The sequence below is a fragment of the Marmota monax genome, unplaced genomic scaffold, assembly GCF_021218885.2.
Source record: "Marmota monax isolate L192 unplaced genomic scaffold, Marmota_monax_Labrador192_F-V1.1 WCK01_AAM20220418_F8-fsc00044, whole genome shotgun sequence".
Taxonomy (NCBI): Eukaryota; Metazoa; Chordata; class Mammalia; order Rodentia; family Sciuridae; genus Marmota; species Marmota monax.
In genome coordinates, this window is record NW_026695198.1 from 8,674,349 (window position 1) to 8,692,702 (window position 18,354).

Below are 18,354 nucleotides of genomic sequence, written 5' to 3' on the forward strand. Positions count from 1 at the left end.
GTTACTGAATGATCAATGGGTTATAGAAGACATCAAGAAGGAAATTAAAAAATTCTTAGAGATAAATGAAAACACCGACACAACATATCGGAATCTATGGGACACATTGAAAGCAGTTCTAAGAGGAAAATTCATTGCGTGGAGTTCATTCCTTAAAAAAAGAAAAAACCAACAAATAAATGATCTCATACTTCATCTCAAAATCCTAGAAAAAGAAGAGCAAAACAACAGCAAAAGAAGTAGAAGGCAAGAAATAATTAAAATCAGAGCTGAAATTAATGAAATCGAAACAAAAGAAACAATTGAAAAAATTGACAAAACTAAAAGTTGGTTCTTTGAAAAAATAAACAAAATCGACAGACCCTTAGCGATGCTAGCGAAGAGAAGAAGAGAGAGAACTCAAATTACTAGCATACGGGATGAAAAAGGCAATATCACAACAGACACTTCAGAAATACAGAAGATAATCAAAAACTATTTTGAATCCTTATACTCCAATAAATTAGAAGATAGTGAAGGCATAGATAAATTTCTTAAGTCATATGATCTGCCCAGATTGAGTCAGGAGGATATAGAAAACCTAAACAGACCAATATCAATTGAGGAAATAGAAGAAACCATAAAAAGACTACCAACTAAGAAAAGCCCAGGACCGGATGGGTATACAGCAGAATTTTACAAAACCTTTAAAGAAGAACTAATACCAATACTTTTCAAGCTACTTCAGGAAATAGAAAAAGAGGGAGAACTTCCAAATTCATTCTATGAGGCCAACATCACCCTGATACCTAAACCAGACAAAGACACTTCAAAGAAAGAAAACCACAGACCAATATCTCTAATGAACCTAGATGCAAAAATCCTCAACAAAATTCTGGCGAATCGGATACAAAAACATATCAAAAAAATTGTACACCATGATCAAGTAGGATTCATCCCTGGGATGCAAGGCTGGTTCAATATACGGAAATCAATAAATGTTATTCACCACATCAATAGACTTAAAAATAAGAACCATATGATCATCTCGATAGATGCGGAAAAAGCATTCGACAAAGTACAGCATCCCTTTATGTTCAAAACTCTAGAAAAACTAGGGATAACAGGAACATACCTCAATATTGTAAAAGCAATCTATGCTAAGCCTCAGGCTAGCATCATTCTGAATGGAGAAAAACTGAAGGCATTCCCTCTAAAATCTGGAACAAGACAGGGATGCCCTCTCTCTCCACTTCTCTTCAACATAGTTCTCGAAACACTGGCCAGAGCAATTAGACAGACGAAAGAAATTAAAGGCATAAAAATAGGAAAAGAAGAACTTAAATTATCACTATTTGCAGATGACATGATTCTATACCTAGCAGACCCAAAAAGCTCTACAAAGAAACTATTAGAGCTGATAAATGAATTCAGCAAAGTGGCAGGATATAAAATCAACACGCATAAATCAAAGGCATTCCTGTATATCAGCGACAAATCCTCTGAAATGGAAATGAGGACAACCACTCCATTCACAATATCTTCAAAAAAAATAAAATACTTGGGAATCAACCTAACAAAAGAGGTGAAAGACTTATACAATGAAAACTACAGAACCCTAAAGAGAGAAATAGAAGAAGACCTTAGAAGATGGAAAAATATACCCTGTTCATGGATAGGCAGAACTAACATCATCAAAATGGCGATATTACCAAAAGTTCTCTATAGGTTTAATGCAATGCCAATCAAAATCCCAACGGCATTTCTTGTAGAAATAGAGAAAGCAATCATGAAATTCATATGGAAAAATAAAAGACCCAGAATAGCAAAAACAATGCTAAGCAGGAAGTGTGAATCAGGCGGTATAGCGATACCAGACCAGCAAGATTGTGGAACCAACCTAGATGCCCTTCAATAGTCGAATGGATAAAAAAAATGTGGGATTTATACACAATGGAGTATTACTCTGCATTAAAAAATGACAAAATCATAGAATTTACAGGGAAATAGATGGCATTAGAGCAGATTATGCTAAGTGAAGCTAGCCAATCCCTAAAAAACAAATGCCAAATGTCTTCTTTGATATAAGGAGAGTATCTAAGATCAGAGTAGGGACGAAGAGCAGGAGAAGAAGATTAATATTTAACAGGGATGAGAGGTGGGAGGGAAAGGGAGAGAGAAGGGAAATTGCATGGTAATGGAAGGAGACCCTCAGGGTTATACAGTGGAGGGGGTAGAGAGAGAGGAGGGGAGGGGAGGGGAGAGGAGGGGAGGGGGGAGGGTGGAGGATGGGAAAGGCAGCGGAGCACAACAGACACTAGTATGGCAATATGTAAATCAATGGATGTGCAACTGATGTGATTCTGCAATCTGTGTATGGGGTGAAGGTGGGAGTTCATAACCCACTTGAATCAAAGTGTAGAATATGATATGTCAAGAAATTTGTAATGTTTTGAACAACCCACAATAAAAAATTTAAAAAAAAAAAATAATAACTAATCCCACGGGATAAATAAAAAGTCACAAGTCTATGACAATACTTAAGAGAGGACACATATATTCAAAAACAAGCTGGGGAGAGTGGCATATGCCTGTAATCCCAGCGGCTCAGGAGGCTGAGGCAGGAGGATCATGAGTTCAAAGCCAGCCTCAGCATTGGTGAGGCACCAACCAACTATGTAAGACCCTGTTTCTAAAATAAAAAATACAAAATAGGGCTGAGGATGTGACTCAGTGGTTGAGTGCCCCTGAATTCAATCTCAGTACAAAAAAAAAAGAAAGCCATCATTGGCAATTAACCAGGGCACCAACTCCTGATTCTGGTAACTGATAACCAATGGAAAAGACTTACACATCGATCCTGACTTTCCTACCCAAACCAACAGTTTGAGTTTATAAGGAAAAGTGCTTCTTTAACAAAGAAACCTTGCTAATTATTGTAAAAGGAATGACATAATTTAAATCATTCATTTGCAGTGGTTATTTAATTGAAATAACCAATTCAGGCAAGGATCATCAGTGGATGAATTCATCAACTGAAAGTTCGATGGAGAGATTTACAGTGGACAAATCACTCTAATTATCCAAACCCAAATGACCAATCTTAACACCCTAAGAAGAGATCAATACATTATGTGTCTCCTGCTGTGAGGAAACTACAATAAAAAGCATCACTTATGAAGAAGTATTTATACAGAAAAAAAAATGAAGCTTGAATATAATCAAGCCTATTGAACTAGCTTCCAATATTACAGAAAATAGGGGGGATAGAAAAAAAATCAAATTACATGAGAGGGCTGGGGATGTGGCTCAAGCGGTAGCACGCTCGCCTGGCATGCGTGCGGCCTGGGTTCGATCCTCAGCACCACATACAAACAAAGATGTTGTGTCCGCCGATAACTAAAAAATAAATATCAAAAATTAAAAAAAAAAAATTACATGAGAAACAGATACAGTTGTACAGACAAAATCCATAATGTGGGATGGGCTAGGGTTGTGGCTCAGCAGTAGAGCACTCGCCTAGCACACAAGGCACTGGGTTTGATCCTCAGCACCACATAAAAATGAATAAATAAAAGAAAGGTATTTTGTCCAACTACAACTAAAAAATAAATATTTTTTAAAAATCCACAATGTGGGATACAGAACTGATTTCTTTGAAAGGGCAATATCGTAAAGGGAAATTAAAAAAAAGCATTAGAAAGGATATAAGGGACAGGAAAAGAATAGAACATGAATATGAGCTAGATATTAATAATACCAATAGGTTTGTTAGATGTGGAGATGACATTATGTAAGAAAAATATATATTGTAAAGCTATCTCCCAAATATAAAGAGGTTTAAAAAAAGATATAATGTCTGAGATGTGCTTGAAAATAAATTCAATGGAAAAAGGGGGGCGGGCAGTGAAAAATTAAAAGGGTGATAAGTTCTCAAAAATACTGAAAGCTTCCGTGATAGATTCATGAGATCTCACTGCACTATGTTCTCTGCTTTGTAAAGCTTTAACATATTTTAACAAAAATTTTAAAAGGAATTTTTAAAATATAGCAATTTTGATTAGCGATGCAAGAAAAACAAATTCACTCTTGGATGCCTAATAGATTGTAGACACACAATAGTTATTGTCAATGAATAACTGTCTACAAATAGCAGCCCTTTGAATTTCAATTTTTCCATCATTTCCCATATAAATTTAAGAAAAAAATCAGTAAGATATAAACAATTTCTGGGTGTTTAACCATGCAAAAAGGCTTAAAGGATACAAAAGGCTATTTGTAATTAGAGTCATTAAAAGGATAACATTTTTAATTTTAAATAATGATTTAAATATAGCACCAAAAGAACATTAATGGTACAGAAGGAGCAAAACATTAATGTCAAAGTCAATAACATTAAGTATTTGCCTAGTATTTATGTATCTATCAGAATAGCTCATAGAAATTATATATGTAATATTTATATAAAGCCTTATGATATACTTGACATTATGTAATCACATCATAGAAACTTAATATATAGGTATGCTCACCTCTGCTGTCATCCTAGCAAATAAGTCGGGAGGAATATTCCCACAGAGTACATTTTTCCTCAAATTTGGATTTTTTGCATCTTTGAGATTTGATATCCTACTTCGTACTCTATTTTTGTATTTCATGTCTGTATTCCTTATTTCTTGATATATAGGTACTTGGCTGTTAAGGAAAAATGGTTAAATTATAAAGATAAAACAATTTTTTCCTTTTCTGCCAAAATAAGAATCCTAAAAATTTCTAAGGAGTTCACAAAAACTGTTTCCAATTTAATGAGTTAAAAAAAGAGCACTGTTTCTGATTCCTTGATTCATCCATAATTGACAAATAATTATCAATACTTTTACACTATAGACAAGTAATTTTTTTTTCTTGTTTAATCAAAGCAGCATGCAAATCAACAAGTAACTCTGGTATTCAATCCAAGTGAACAAATTTTTGAAAAACTAGCTTGAGATGACACCAGCTCTAACTTGCCCAAATCTGTATTCCACCAATAATCCTAAGTCTAATGGCCTTGTCCACACAGTTCCTTGGGGCTTTCTGAAAAGAGACCACAGTAGCCCTGGAGGTTCATTTCCTTTCCCAGCTCAGCATGAAGCTAATTTAGCAGGTTTCTCTCCATCAAGGTCAAGCCACAAGCAGAGGCTGAGCCCTGAAGGAACTCCCTCCCTAACAAGGATATTTCCTTAACAAGAAAGAGTTCCATGTCCTACTGTTACCTACATATTTCCTACTCCCCTCCCATATGAACAACCTGTATCCCAAGGCCCTTTCCGTGGTGCCCAGCATGAACATATTTCCCTCTAGGATAATGAGCTCAGGAAATTATGTGTGCTCTATTGAGGTTCTTCAATGAGAAATCTTCACACATAATAGTAGAGGAGTGTGTGTGTGTGTGTGTGTTTTTTTTCTCTGCCATTCTGCGCAAATGAAATTACAAACTACATTCTCAATTTGCAAGGCAGAAAAATAAAAATGCCATCAACACTAATGTGATTTGTTTTTGAATGACAAGAAAAAAAATGGAATAAACTGACATGAAAGTCCTTCTTCTCCTTTCGCATCAAAACAATACTGAAGAATAAACCTTAGAATTATATACAAGAAGAAAAAATTACAATTATCCTAATAGGTTACTTAAAACAATTACAAATAGACACACAAAGGATATCTTCCTCAATCTGAGATCCTAGTTCTTCCTCATCAGCTCCAATAGCAATGTAGTCATCTAAAAACAGGCATAAAAAATTGTTAATTTATTGCAACATGTTAAAAGAAAATTCCAGTACAAGAAAGTGAACTGCATTCTTATTTCTTCAACCCCATTTGCCTCATATAAAAATCCTTTTAGTTTAGTTTAATTGGAATCTGGTCTTTTACTACTCACTAGACTCCTCCTTTTAGATTCACCTAATATCCACAGTGCTCCTGCATTGATGATTCCTTTTCCCTCAGGGATGGGGAAGTAATTCATAGAGCAGGCAATTCCTCATTTCACAACTCCATGAATTCTGGTTATTCCATCAGAGAGTACAGAAAGTTAAATAAAGAACTGTCTGTCTCCTGTGACTCAGAGTTCAGACTCGGGGTTCAATGCAAAGAAACCATTCATCAGCCAATCACATATATGGACACACTCAACAGACTCCTATACAAATATTCAAAAGGATAAAAGGAAATAAATACAAACTAGGAAGAAAAAAAGAGACAGTAAGGAATTCAAACTAGAAAAGGCAGAAAAAGGAAATAGGTCCAATTAGCTACGGTTGAGCATAAAGAAAAGGAAAAGTATAAAATGACAAACATTCCTGCATATGAAACTTTTTCTTTTCTCCTTTTTTATCAGTGAGCCAGCCCTTTTCATTTTTTTGAGACAAGTTCTTGGCTATGGTTGCCCAGGCTGACCCTGAACTGTGACTCTCCTGCCTCAGTCTCTCCAGTTGTTGGGATTATAGGTATGCACCACCATGCCTGGCTTAAAGTCAAAATTTTACATGCTAAGACTAAATACCTTCAAATATAATTAAGTTCTCATACATAAATCAAGATTGCTTCTCCACTTAAAAAAATCAGCAAATGGAATTACGAATACAAAACTTATACAATGTATGTCATACTAACATTTCAGAATTCAGTATTGTTAACTCTCAATCTAAGGACAGAGTAAGTAGTTTGCATATTAAATGCAGGTAACAAAATATTTGAGGGGGAAAAGTTTTAAAACTACTACGATCATGAAAAACATTCATATATTAGAATGAATCTACTTTTTGGAATTACATAGTAATAAGCAGATGTCCCAGTCTCACTCTTTAGGGACTGCTATTAGTAATAACTCCTCCCTAAGCTAAGCAGTGGTGGGCAGCTACAATCAGGATGGTACTTGCAAAACAACAATATGGAGGTGGATAAAGTACTAGTGGTGGTGATGAAAGGGATGGGAAGTAAAATAACATACACTAAACTTACCTCCTGTTCGGAGAGCTGCAGCAAGCATCTCCCTACATTTTAACCGCACAGAATCAGAAGTGCTTGGTGCCCGAGGAAAAGATGAAACGTAAGTATCTCGAGCATTTGTCTCATCCTTCCTGCTGCTTACATTACCACTGGAACTACTAAAATACACATGCCAAAAAGAAATTTTTAAAAAACCTTAAAGTAACAATACTATCACTCTCTGAAAACAAAACTTCAGAGCCTAAATAAATGATATTTTAGTGACTTGTGTAAGGAAAAAAGTTGCCTGCATACACATTAAAAACTTAAGTGATTAAATTTAGTAAGGAGAAAAGTCTCATATCTTTTTTTTAATTTTTTTTTTTTTTTTTAGTTTTTGATGGACCTTTACTTTTATTTGTTTATATGTAGTGCTGAGAATTGAACTGATGCCAGGCAAGTGCACTAACACTGAGTCACAGCCCCCGCCCCTTGTGTCTTTTTGTAAAAAGAATACCAAGCATTTTACCTTGATTGTCCTTTTAAACAATGAATAAAATTTTAATAGAGAAAATACACATTAAAACTCACGGCAATATATGAGAAGGATGGATCATGGTTTGAGGGGAAGGGCAAGGGGATGGGACCAAAAAAGTATGGAGGCTTGCTACCAAAATTACAGGGAGGAAAAAAAAAATGTTTGAAAACCTCTACTCCAATTAGACAATGGTTTCCTAATGAGACAAAAATCTGATGAAATAAATCTTGAGATTATAAAAAGGTCTGTTTAATTTCTCTCCATAAATACAAACTCCATCTGCACAGCCAGGACAGTTTAATGACTTTCTAGTCAACTTAATCATTTCAATTGCTCTGATTAACTTGTTATATTAGATTTTCACAAAAACAGGTTCTTTTAAAAATACTTTTCTGACTAGTTTCAATTCAGTTTTATCACACATAAGGTTATCTAACATAAACCTTTTTCTTTTCTTTTTTTTCCCTTTGGTACTGGGGAATTGAACCCAGAGGCACTAAACCACTGAGCCACATCCTTAGTCCTTTTTTATATTTTATTTAGAGACAGGGTCTTGCTAAGTAGTTGCTGAGGCTGGCTTTGAACTCTTCTGATACTTTTGCCTCAGCCTCCCAAGCTGCTGGGATTACAGGGGTACTACCCCTTCAGGCCTGGCCATAAACCTTTTTCAAAGACTGATTAAATCATTGCCCTTCATAGATCTAACCTGCTGCAAGGATATACCTTCCATGTTTTCTCTCCAAAACACAACCACTGTTGAGAACAGGTTACAGTGTACAAAATGATAAATCTCTACCTTCTAACTTTAGTCAATTCTTCCTGAAGCTTCCTATTATTATATCTCTCTGTACTCGCAAAAAACCGTGTACACACAGGTTTGCAATGACTTTTCATACATTTTCCTTTAACCACACTAAGTTTCTTTTTCTTTGAGGAAAAAAAAGTTTTATTATTAAATAAGCATTAAACCAGAATTGTGAAGACAGAAAGATTATCTCACCATTTATAAACATAGATACATGTTTTCAAGATACATAATAAATACTTCAAGAGGTCATGATAGAACTTCATAAGGGGCTGGGGATGTAGCTCAGTTAATAGAATGCTTGCCTCTCATGCACAAGGCCCTGGCTGGGTTCAATCCCCAGCACCACCACCAAAAAAAAAACTTCATTAGAAAGATACTTACATGATATGCCTAAGTAGAAAAAGGACATTTGCTTCTCTTCAGGGGCAACAATTCAGTCCTCCTCCCTCTCCCCATATTCTTCAGAAAAATAAAATGACACCACTGTCCAAAAACTTTCATGAATACATTTTGTTTAGAGTTTTTTACATAGTTTATCCTAAATTCACTGAGTAATGGAGTAACATTTACCTTAGCTATGTTGGCTTTATACAAAGAAAATATTAACTTCTTATATCATTATGATAGGAGGTAGCACTGCATCTTGGAGTGAGAGTCCTGGTGAAGTCTGGTTCCTCACCCACAGAAACTGAGACCAGGCTAAGTTTCTTAAGAGCAAAAAATCTTAGGATTTTATCTTTTGTGTGTGTGTGTGTGTGTGTGCTGGGAGCCATTAGCCAAATAGGTATGACAATTTCCTTGCCAGCGTACCCCATGTTGCTTAGTGGAAGGACTCGTGGAAATAGGACATTTTGCAGTGACATTGCAGTTATGTGACCTTGCTCAAGGACCAGGGCGGATCCGGGATTAGGGTGTTCCCGGTTTAGGATAATTGGGTTTAGGGCGTTCCAGGTTTAAGATTATTCCTGCTGGGAATAGGGCGTATCCTGCTGCCTGAGTTCCCCTTTTGTGTGTATGTGTATGTGTGTGTGTGGGGGGGGGGGGGGTATGCTGCTAGAGATTGAACCCAGGTCCTTGTGCATGTGAGGCAAGCACTCTACCAACTGAGCTATATCCCCTGCCCATGATTTAATCTTCTTTGTATCTTCAATATATAGCACAGTGTCTGTAAGCAGTAAATAAATGAATAAGTCAATTTTTTAAAAAATCTCCTTCTTAAACTGGGCATGGTGGCACACGCCTGTAATCCCAGCAGCTCAGAAGGCTGAGACAAGAAGATCAAGAGTTCAAAGCCAACCTCAGCAAAAGCAGGGCACTAATCCACTCAGTGAGATCCTGCCTCTAAATAAAATATAAAATAGGGCTGGCTTGGTGGTTGAATGCCATTGAGTTCAATCCCTAGTACCAAAAAAATAAAATAAAATCTCCTTCTTAGGGCTGGGTGTTGCTCAGTGATAGAGGACTGGCTGAGTATGGCCTGTGTTTGATCCTCAGCACCACAAAATAAATAAAGACTACTTAAATACTTCAATTAAATGCTTTTGCTTCTGTCCATAGCCAAATGCCTAGCCCAGCCAATGGAAACTACTCAAGTGAACTGATGGAGCCATTTCTCACTTTGCTATTGCTGGCACCACTGCATAACATTCTGTTACCTCTTTCTAACCATTTAAGCACATAATTTTCTCGATTTCTTGTACTTAAAATGTAAAACTTCACTCAACTACAAATCATTTAGATCTAACCTTACATCTCCCTTCATACTAATTTCTTGAATCCTCTTTTATTTCTCTGAGTATGTGTAAACATGTATCAGCCTTCATACACAATAATTCTGTGTGTTTGCAGATAGGTTCTACACCTAAACTTCAAGGACATAGAACTGATAAAAATGTATACTAAGAAATGACTCAGCTTTCAACATCTACTTAAAATGTTTATATATATATATATATGTTATAGACACAAAACCAGGGACCCTGAATATATCACAGCTGAAAATATGTTAAAAATTCATTAGGCTAGGGCCTCCAGTTTTCAAAAATATCAAGGTCAAGAAAGACAACAACAGACTGAAGAACTATTACAGATTAAAGGACATCAAAGAGAAATGACAACTAAATTCAATATATGATCTTGGACAGTATTTTTGAAGAAATATTTTCCCTTTGCAATAAATGAAATTATTGAGGTAACTGCAGAAACATGAATAAGGTCTATGATTACAAAATAGCATTTTATATATCAATGTTAATTCCCTGATATTGAAAGCTGTGCTGTGGTTATATGTAAGAAAACATATTGACATATATAAGGGTAAAAAGGGCAAAATGTCTGCAAAGCACTCATTTGGTTCAAAATAAAATTCATTCATATACACATACACACACACACACATGTATATGTGCATATACATATATAAATATAAGAGAAGCAATTGGGTAAAGAATTCTTTGTATTATTTTTCAATTTTTAAAATAAATTTGTATCATTTTTTAAATTTTTAGTTGTAAATAGACACAATCTTTCTTCTTTCCTTTCTTTCTTCAGTTATTTATTTTTATGTGGTGCTGAGGATCAAACCCAATACTTCACATGTGCTAGGCAGGTGCTCTACCACTGATATATAACCCCAGCCAGCAATTTTTTAAAAGTCTGAAACTATCTCAAAATAAAAAGTTACAAGAAAAAAAACTACATAAATTTTATTAACAAACATTGTTTAACCCTACTTTTGGCTTACCTCTTTAAACATCAAATATATTTAGTACTATAACATAAAATAACAAGTGTATGTGATATTAATAAGTGTTAATTAAAAAAATAAATAAGGAACAAGACAGGTATGATGGCACATGCCTATAATCCCAACAACTTGGGAAGCTGAAGCAGGAGGAGCCAGCCTCAGCAACTGAGTGAGATCCTGTCTCTAAATAAAATATGAAAAAAAAAAGGGCTGGGTATGTGGTTCAGTGGTTGAGTGCCCCTGAGTTCAATCCCAGTACCAAAAAATAAAAGTAAAAATAATAAGAAACACAGCCTGGTACAGTGAGTGGTGCACTTGTAATCCCAGCTTGGGAGGCGGAGGCAGAAGGATCATAAGTTCAAGGTCAGCCTAGGCAACTCAGCAAGACCTTGTCTCAAATTAAAAAACAAAATAAAATAGGCAGTGGCTGGGGGCAAGAAGAATGTAGCTCAGTGGTGTGCTTACCCAGCACACACAAAGCTCTGAGTTCAATCCCCAAAAACTCAAAAAAATAAAAAATTGTTCAATAAAAAATAATTATATGATCAATTCTGAGGAACCCCTAAGAAATAAAATTAAAACAGAAGTAGCCTTAATGTCCTAAATACCTCTAACAATCTAGGTGGATCAAAAGTTCAGGGACAAAACAGAAATTTGGAAGCCAAAAGCTAGAAGCAGAAGTTCTAAACCTGGGTGCCTCAGAAGTTAAAGGAGGAGCTTGTTAAAAACAATTCCTGATAGTTCCAGGATGAGGCCTGAACATTTAAGTTTCTAATAAGTTGCCAGGCAGTCCTTGATCTTCTTTGGACCACTTTGAGAACCACTTCTCTAAGTCAACATCAATAGTTAAACCACAAGCTTCACAAGAAATTGGAGAACTACTTGTAATTTATTACCTATACCAACATTAAGCAACATGTTGGATACTGCACAGTTCGTGGTATGCAACAGCAAAAAATAAATGCAAAGATCTTATAAAAGCCAAGGAACAATTTAAACCCCTTGTGGCTGAAATTCATATTTTAAGTTCCTATGATAAATGGCAAAATTTGGAAGAAAAAAAAAGCATAAAAATGAAAGTGATCCAGGGTACAAATAAATTCAAAAAAAAAAAAAAAAGAAATTGGTAAGTAGAGGAAGTAACCATTTAAATCCCAAAGCACTACAGTCATTAACAATTCTATCAGTGCCTCTCCCAGGAATCCTATTCCATAAAACTTATTAAGCACAATGTTTTTATCTATGTAAATACACAATTTGTTTTTATTTATGTAATCTACTACCTATCTTTTAAATTTCTAGGAAATCTTTCTGAAAACCTTGGCTATATACATTTACTAGTTTTATATGAATGGAAAACAGAAAGTAATGCAGATTTGTGATCTGAAGACCATGGAGAAATTGATAGAGTTGATAAAACTATCTGACTTTAACATAAATGAATTTCCATAAAGTGAAATACCTTTCTTCTCTTGCTTCAGGGCTATTCTGTGATGTAATCGCAGGTTCTTTTTTCTTTTCTTCAGGGTCTTTATCAGTGGATGGTCCATCTGAAAATGTATGAAATCCCTTAGTTGTTAGTAACTGTTAAAAATAAAAACTGAAATACTGCATGTTAACAGGCTACTAACACAAGAAAAAAAATTCTAAGTTACCCACCAGTAAATGAAGTTTATGGAAACTATTCTATTAGCATACACACTTGGGTATTTTTCAGAACCCATATTCAGTTAGCACTCACTTAGTAAGAATTACAAATTCGTATGCCAAGGGGAACCTAAAAGTTTAAGAGAAAAGTATACAGAACAAAGAGAAGGAAAGAATATGGGAAAAATAGTCATTTTAAAAATGAAAGCATGTGTCAGGCATGGTGGCACACACCTGTAATCCCAGAGGCTCAGGAACCTGAGGCAGGAAGACCAGAGTTCAAACCCCGCCTCAGCAAAAGCAAGGCACTGAACAACTCAGTGAGACCCTGCCTCTAAATAAAATACAAAATAGGGCTGGGGATGTGGCTCAGTGGTCAAGTGTCCCTGAATTCAAACCCCAGTACCCCCCCGCCAAAATGAAAGCATGTGACAATACCGTTTTAATAATTTTTCATGAAGTCAAAAAATAAATACCCCATTTGAATCAAATGTATGATATGTCAAGATCATTGTAATGTTTTGCGCAATAAAAAAAAAGAAAAAAAAAGAAAGGCTGTACCTAAAATATAAATATTTCTTTGACAGTAATAAAAACATTTTCATATAAAATACCTCAGGAATAGTAAGATCTACCTAGCATCCCCTCAATCTTAAATGATCTGTAAAGCAATATAAAATACACAAGCTTTAAGACTTACAGATGTAAAAACAATCAGACACTGTGAACAGGCTGATTTGATAAAATATTTTAGTACTGACAAACATTCACATCTAAATCAAATCTGCCTTGAAGATAGGTTTAGAAAATGTTTAGGCCTACTGTAGAAATTGCCCCACTTATCTATATTTTGCTCCCTATAAAAGTCTTAAGAGATACACAAAAAATTCTTTCAATTTTCACATGTCTCTATACAGAATACAAAAAGAATATATATTCAACTGGATATAAGGATCACCTAGGGAACTTTTAAACATACCCTCGTGCCAACCTCCATTCCATATCCAGTAAGTCCAAATCTCTGGCAGTAAGGCACAAGCATCATAATTTTTTAAAATTTCCCAGACAACTCTAATATGCCAGCTGGATGAGAAGCACTAATAGAGCTTTCTCTATTACAGAAAGCAGTAACAGAGCTTTCCGTATCACAATTGTACAATTTATCTTGTAAAGCACAGCTTTATCAAAACTAAAATAACAATTCAAGCCCTGTGGTATAACATGAGTATACACTTGAGTTTTCACATACTTTATTTCATTGATCCCTGTTATTCTCTATGATTCACCTTGAAAGCTTCAAAACCTAAAGATGGTACAGTACTGTGAGGCAGAAAACAAAGATTAATAATGACACATGGCATGGACTAAGAAATAGTCCAAAAGTAATAGGAAAGACACTACTTAAAAAGGAAAGGTGATATAGCAATTAAATATGATCTAGCAAGGATCCAATGCTGCCAAAACTGCAGTTAAAATTGATCTCCCACACCACCCTGGCATAGTAAATTCATATAATTCCTTTTGGAAAGCAGAGAAGTAAGAGGCATGAAAACAATTCCATAGGCAACACAGCACATCCCCAGGAAAGGTCTCAAGACTATATGAAGTCAGATCCTAGGTCAGGTATTCACCACTGATCCAACTGTGTGCAAGGTACCTAAGTGATCAGTGCAATGGTTTCATCATACTGGATTGTACTGAAGATTAAATGTAGTAATACATGTCAACAGTTAGTATATCCTAAGTATTAAAAAATGTGCTACTTACTAACAGTAGTAGTAAATCTTCTAGAAACCTAGCTAAGGATCTAAAGAAAAAGCTTTAGGCAGAACAATTATTTATTAAAAATTAGTTATGTCTGGGCTGGGGTTGTGGTTCAATGGGAGAGCGCCTGCCTAGTACACGTGAAGCACTGGGTTCGATCCCCAGCACTACATTAAAAAAAAAAACAAAAACACCAAATACGCAAAATAAAGGTATTGTTTCCATCTACAACTAAAAATATTAAAAAAAAAAACATTAGTTATAACAGCCATAACTTAAAAATAACAAACCTAACAATATTCAAGTGGTTAATAAAAATCAAGATATAGTCATTGGATTATTCTGAAACCAATAAAAATAACAGTTATGATAGAAAAACAAAATATTTTCATTAAAAAGGTAACAGATGGGCTGGGGTTGTGGCTCAGCAGTAGAGCACTTGCCTAGCATGTACGAGGCCCTGGGTTCAATCCTCAGCACCACATAAAATAAATAAATAAATGAAGATATTGTGTTCAACAACAACTAAAAAAAAAAAAAAAAGATAACAGGTATACATGAAATGTAAGTAACATAACAGTTGAAGCATAATCTGTGCATCAGGGGGGAAAAAGATAAGAAATGCAGTCTGGGGATGTGGCTCAAGCGGTAAGGCGCTCCCCTGGCATGCTCGGGGCGCTGGGTTTGATTCTCAGCACCACATAAAATAAAGATGTGTGTCCACGGAAAACTGAAAAATAAATTTAAAAAAAAAAAGATAAGAAATGCAATAAGATATTAACTGATAGTTATAGTCACAAATAGACAAGGACTTTTTTCTCCTCTAACTTCAAATTTTAATGAAAAGCAAATTTTCACAAAATAAGGTGTTTTTTGTTTGTCTGTGTTTTTTTGGTACTGGGGATTGAACCAAAGGGTACTTAGCAATTGGACCACATCCCCAGTCCTTTTTTATTTTTTTTCCTAATTCTTGTGATAGGGTCTTGCTAAATTGCTTAGGACTTCACTAAGTTCTGAGGGTGGCCTCAAAATTGTGATACTCCTGCCTCAACCTCCCAGGCTGCTGGGATTACAGGTGTGCACCAACACACCTAGCACAAAATAATGTTTTTAAAGAAGAACCTGAATGCCAATAAACATAAGAGTAAATCTTCTTTAAATATAAAACCAAATGAGCAAAACTGCAACGTCTAATCTGCCACAAAATATATCTATCTGGGCTGGGGCTGTAGATCAGTAGTAGAGCACTTGCCTACATGGGTGAGGCACTGTGTTCAATCCTCCAGCACCACATAAAAAAATAAATACACAAAATAAAGTTATAAAAAAAATATTTAAAAATACATATAGAAACCCTCTTTCTGTGAGCAAAAATGTGTGTGTGTAAAGTTCTCAGTGAACTTTCTATGACTAATCTTTTTTTTTTTTTTTTTTAGTTGTAGATGGACATGATACTTTCATTTTATTTGTTTATTTTTATGTGGTGCCAGGGATTGAACCGGGTGCCTCATGCATTCTAGGTAAGCACTCTACTGCTAAGCCACAATCCCGGCCCTCTATGACTAATCTTTTTTTTTTTTATGACTAATCTTAATTACTTGAAAATACAGAAAAAAAAATTAAACAAATCATGAATCTAGAGTTCCCACCTGTCTTTAAAGACCAGATAAAATCTTTTTAAATCTTTTTTAAAAAGATTTTATTCTGGAACAATTTCAAATTTGCACAAATGTAATAAGAGCAATACAAAGAAATTCCATGTATGTATTACTGAGATTCTCCAACTGCTAACATTCTGTCATATTTTCTTTCTCCTTCCTACCTCTATTTATAGACATAAATGAGAATATGTACACACACACAAATTCTCAGTGTTTATAAACATTTCTTTTATTTAAAATTAGGTAGCAGGGGGCTGGGGTTGTGCCTCAGGAGTACAGCACTTGCCTAGCCTGTGCGAGGCCCTGGGTTCAATCCTCAGCACCACATAAAAAATAAACAGATAAAATAAAGATATTAAAAAAATAAAATAAAATTAGGTGGTAGATATCATGTACTTTTATTCCACTACTTCAGTGTGTTTCCTAAGAATAAAGAGACCTTTCATATAATCAGAAAAAACAACTAGCAAGTTCTGCCAGTTGTCCTAATAATCATCTTTGGGAATGGTTTTCTTCCCTTTAAAATCTAATACAGGATCATGTACTACACTCATTTTTCTTAACAGGCTTTTACATTTTTATAGGCTTAAATATTATCAAAGCACTGGATAGGGCTTGCCAAAAGGAGCCAAGATCCAGTTTGAAGGGGTAATCACTTTTCAAATCTGGGACAATTTAATACCCCAAAAATCTCAACCATAATAGATTATACTATGAGTCTACACTAATAACAAAATCACTGGGAGGTAAAAGGAAAGTGCTTTCTTAAGTGTAAAGATGATTTATAAATATTGAAGTAGAAGAGTCAGAACATTCCATTTTTATAGCCATCACTATAAAGACTGGTTTGGGCAGCATTAAATTGGGGGAGAGCAATCTGATAAAATGCAAGATGATTTCAAGGTCTTAACATGTCTCCCACAGAATGTCTTTACAGGAAAAAAAAAAAAATCAACTCTATAGCGTACACCTTGACTGAGTGTGATACCTTGAGAAGGATATAACACTGGTAAGCAATATTCCAACTGTGGATGTACAACCTGATCTAATCACTAGAAAACAGCACATAACCCCTAAAGAGGAATGTACTATTAAAAAGAGGGGGTAGGAAGGTGCTTTACGTTCTTCAAAATTTCAATATCATAAAAAATAAAAGAATAAGAATAACTTCAGATTAAGAAACTAAATAACTGTTCATGGGCTGGATTCTGTCCTGGACAAGTGGGAAAAAAAGCTAGAAAAGACACGGATTGAGACAACTGATAAAACCAGAACATGAACCACAGATTAAAATATTATACCAATGTTAAAAGGACTGGGGATGTATCTCAGTGAACATATCTTTCCCAGCATATCCGAGGCATTGGGTTCAATCCCCAGTACCTAAGAGCAAAGAAATTATACGGAAAACAAACAAAAAGAAAGAAAACAATGTTAAATTTCCTATCTTTCCTATATTATGGTTATATGAGAAAATAAGCCTGTTCTAAGGAAATATCACTTAGGTTTTACAGGGAAAGAGCATGATATGTCAATCTCCCCTCAAATGATTCATAAAGAATAAGAAAAGAAAGCAAGATAAAGAGATGATGATGATGATAAGGACATGATACATGATAAGGACATGATACATGGTGAATATCAAAAATCAATATAAGTTCTTTTATAATTCTTGCAAGTTTTATGTAAGTTAAAAAATTTTTTCAGGCTGGGCATGGTGGTACATGCCTATAATCCCAATGACTCAGGAGACTGAGGCAGGAGGAATTCAAGGGAATCAAGGCCAGCCATGGCAACTTAGAGAGACCTTTTCAAAACAAAAAATAAAAAGGGATGATACAGTATCCCTAGATTCAATCCCTAGTATCCAAAAAAAAAAAAAGTTTTTTTTCAGTGCTGGGGTGTAGGTCAGTGGTAGAGCGCTTGCACAATATACACAAGGCCCTGGGTTCAATCCCTAGTATCATCAAACCAAAAAAAGAATTTTTTTTCCCCTTTCCTCACAAAGTTTGTAGAGCCTTTCCCTTGCAAGAAAATTCTTCTTAAAGAGCTTATCTAGTTGTGTTCCAAGTCAAGAGAGTTGAAATGACTAGCCTAAAGAACAAAAATTTCAGAGATTAATATAACCTTCCCTTATCCTTATTATGAGGCACTGGTTTCAGTACATCTAATTTTATAGAGGGAAAAAAAAAATGTGACAACCATTTAACAAATCAGAACATCAAAAATATATGTAAGG

At 35.0% G+C, this 18,354-nt stretch overlaps 1 protein-coding gene across 1 annotated transcript in view; it reads right to left on the reverse strand.

Moving 5' to 3' along the window:
- Positions 1-18,354, reverse strand: part of Tcea1 (transcription elongation factor A1) — a 54,405-nt gene that overhangs the window by 17,666 nt on the left and 18,385 nt on the right. Inside the window, exons 4-7 of the mRNA XM_046428581.2 lie at positions 12,506-12,593; positions 6,985-7,130; positions 5,687-5,743; positions 4,512-4,666 (exon numbers count right to left, since the gene is read on the reverse strand). Coding sequence (XP_046284537.1) covers positions 4,512-4,666; positions 5,687-5,743; positions 6,985-7,130; positions 12,506-12,593 — 446 coding nt within the window. The remainder of the gene's footprint in view (positions 1-4,511; positions 4,667-5,686; positions 5,744-6,984; positions 7,131-12,505; positions 12,594-18,354) is intronic.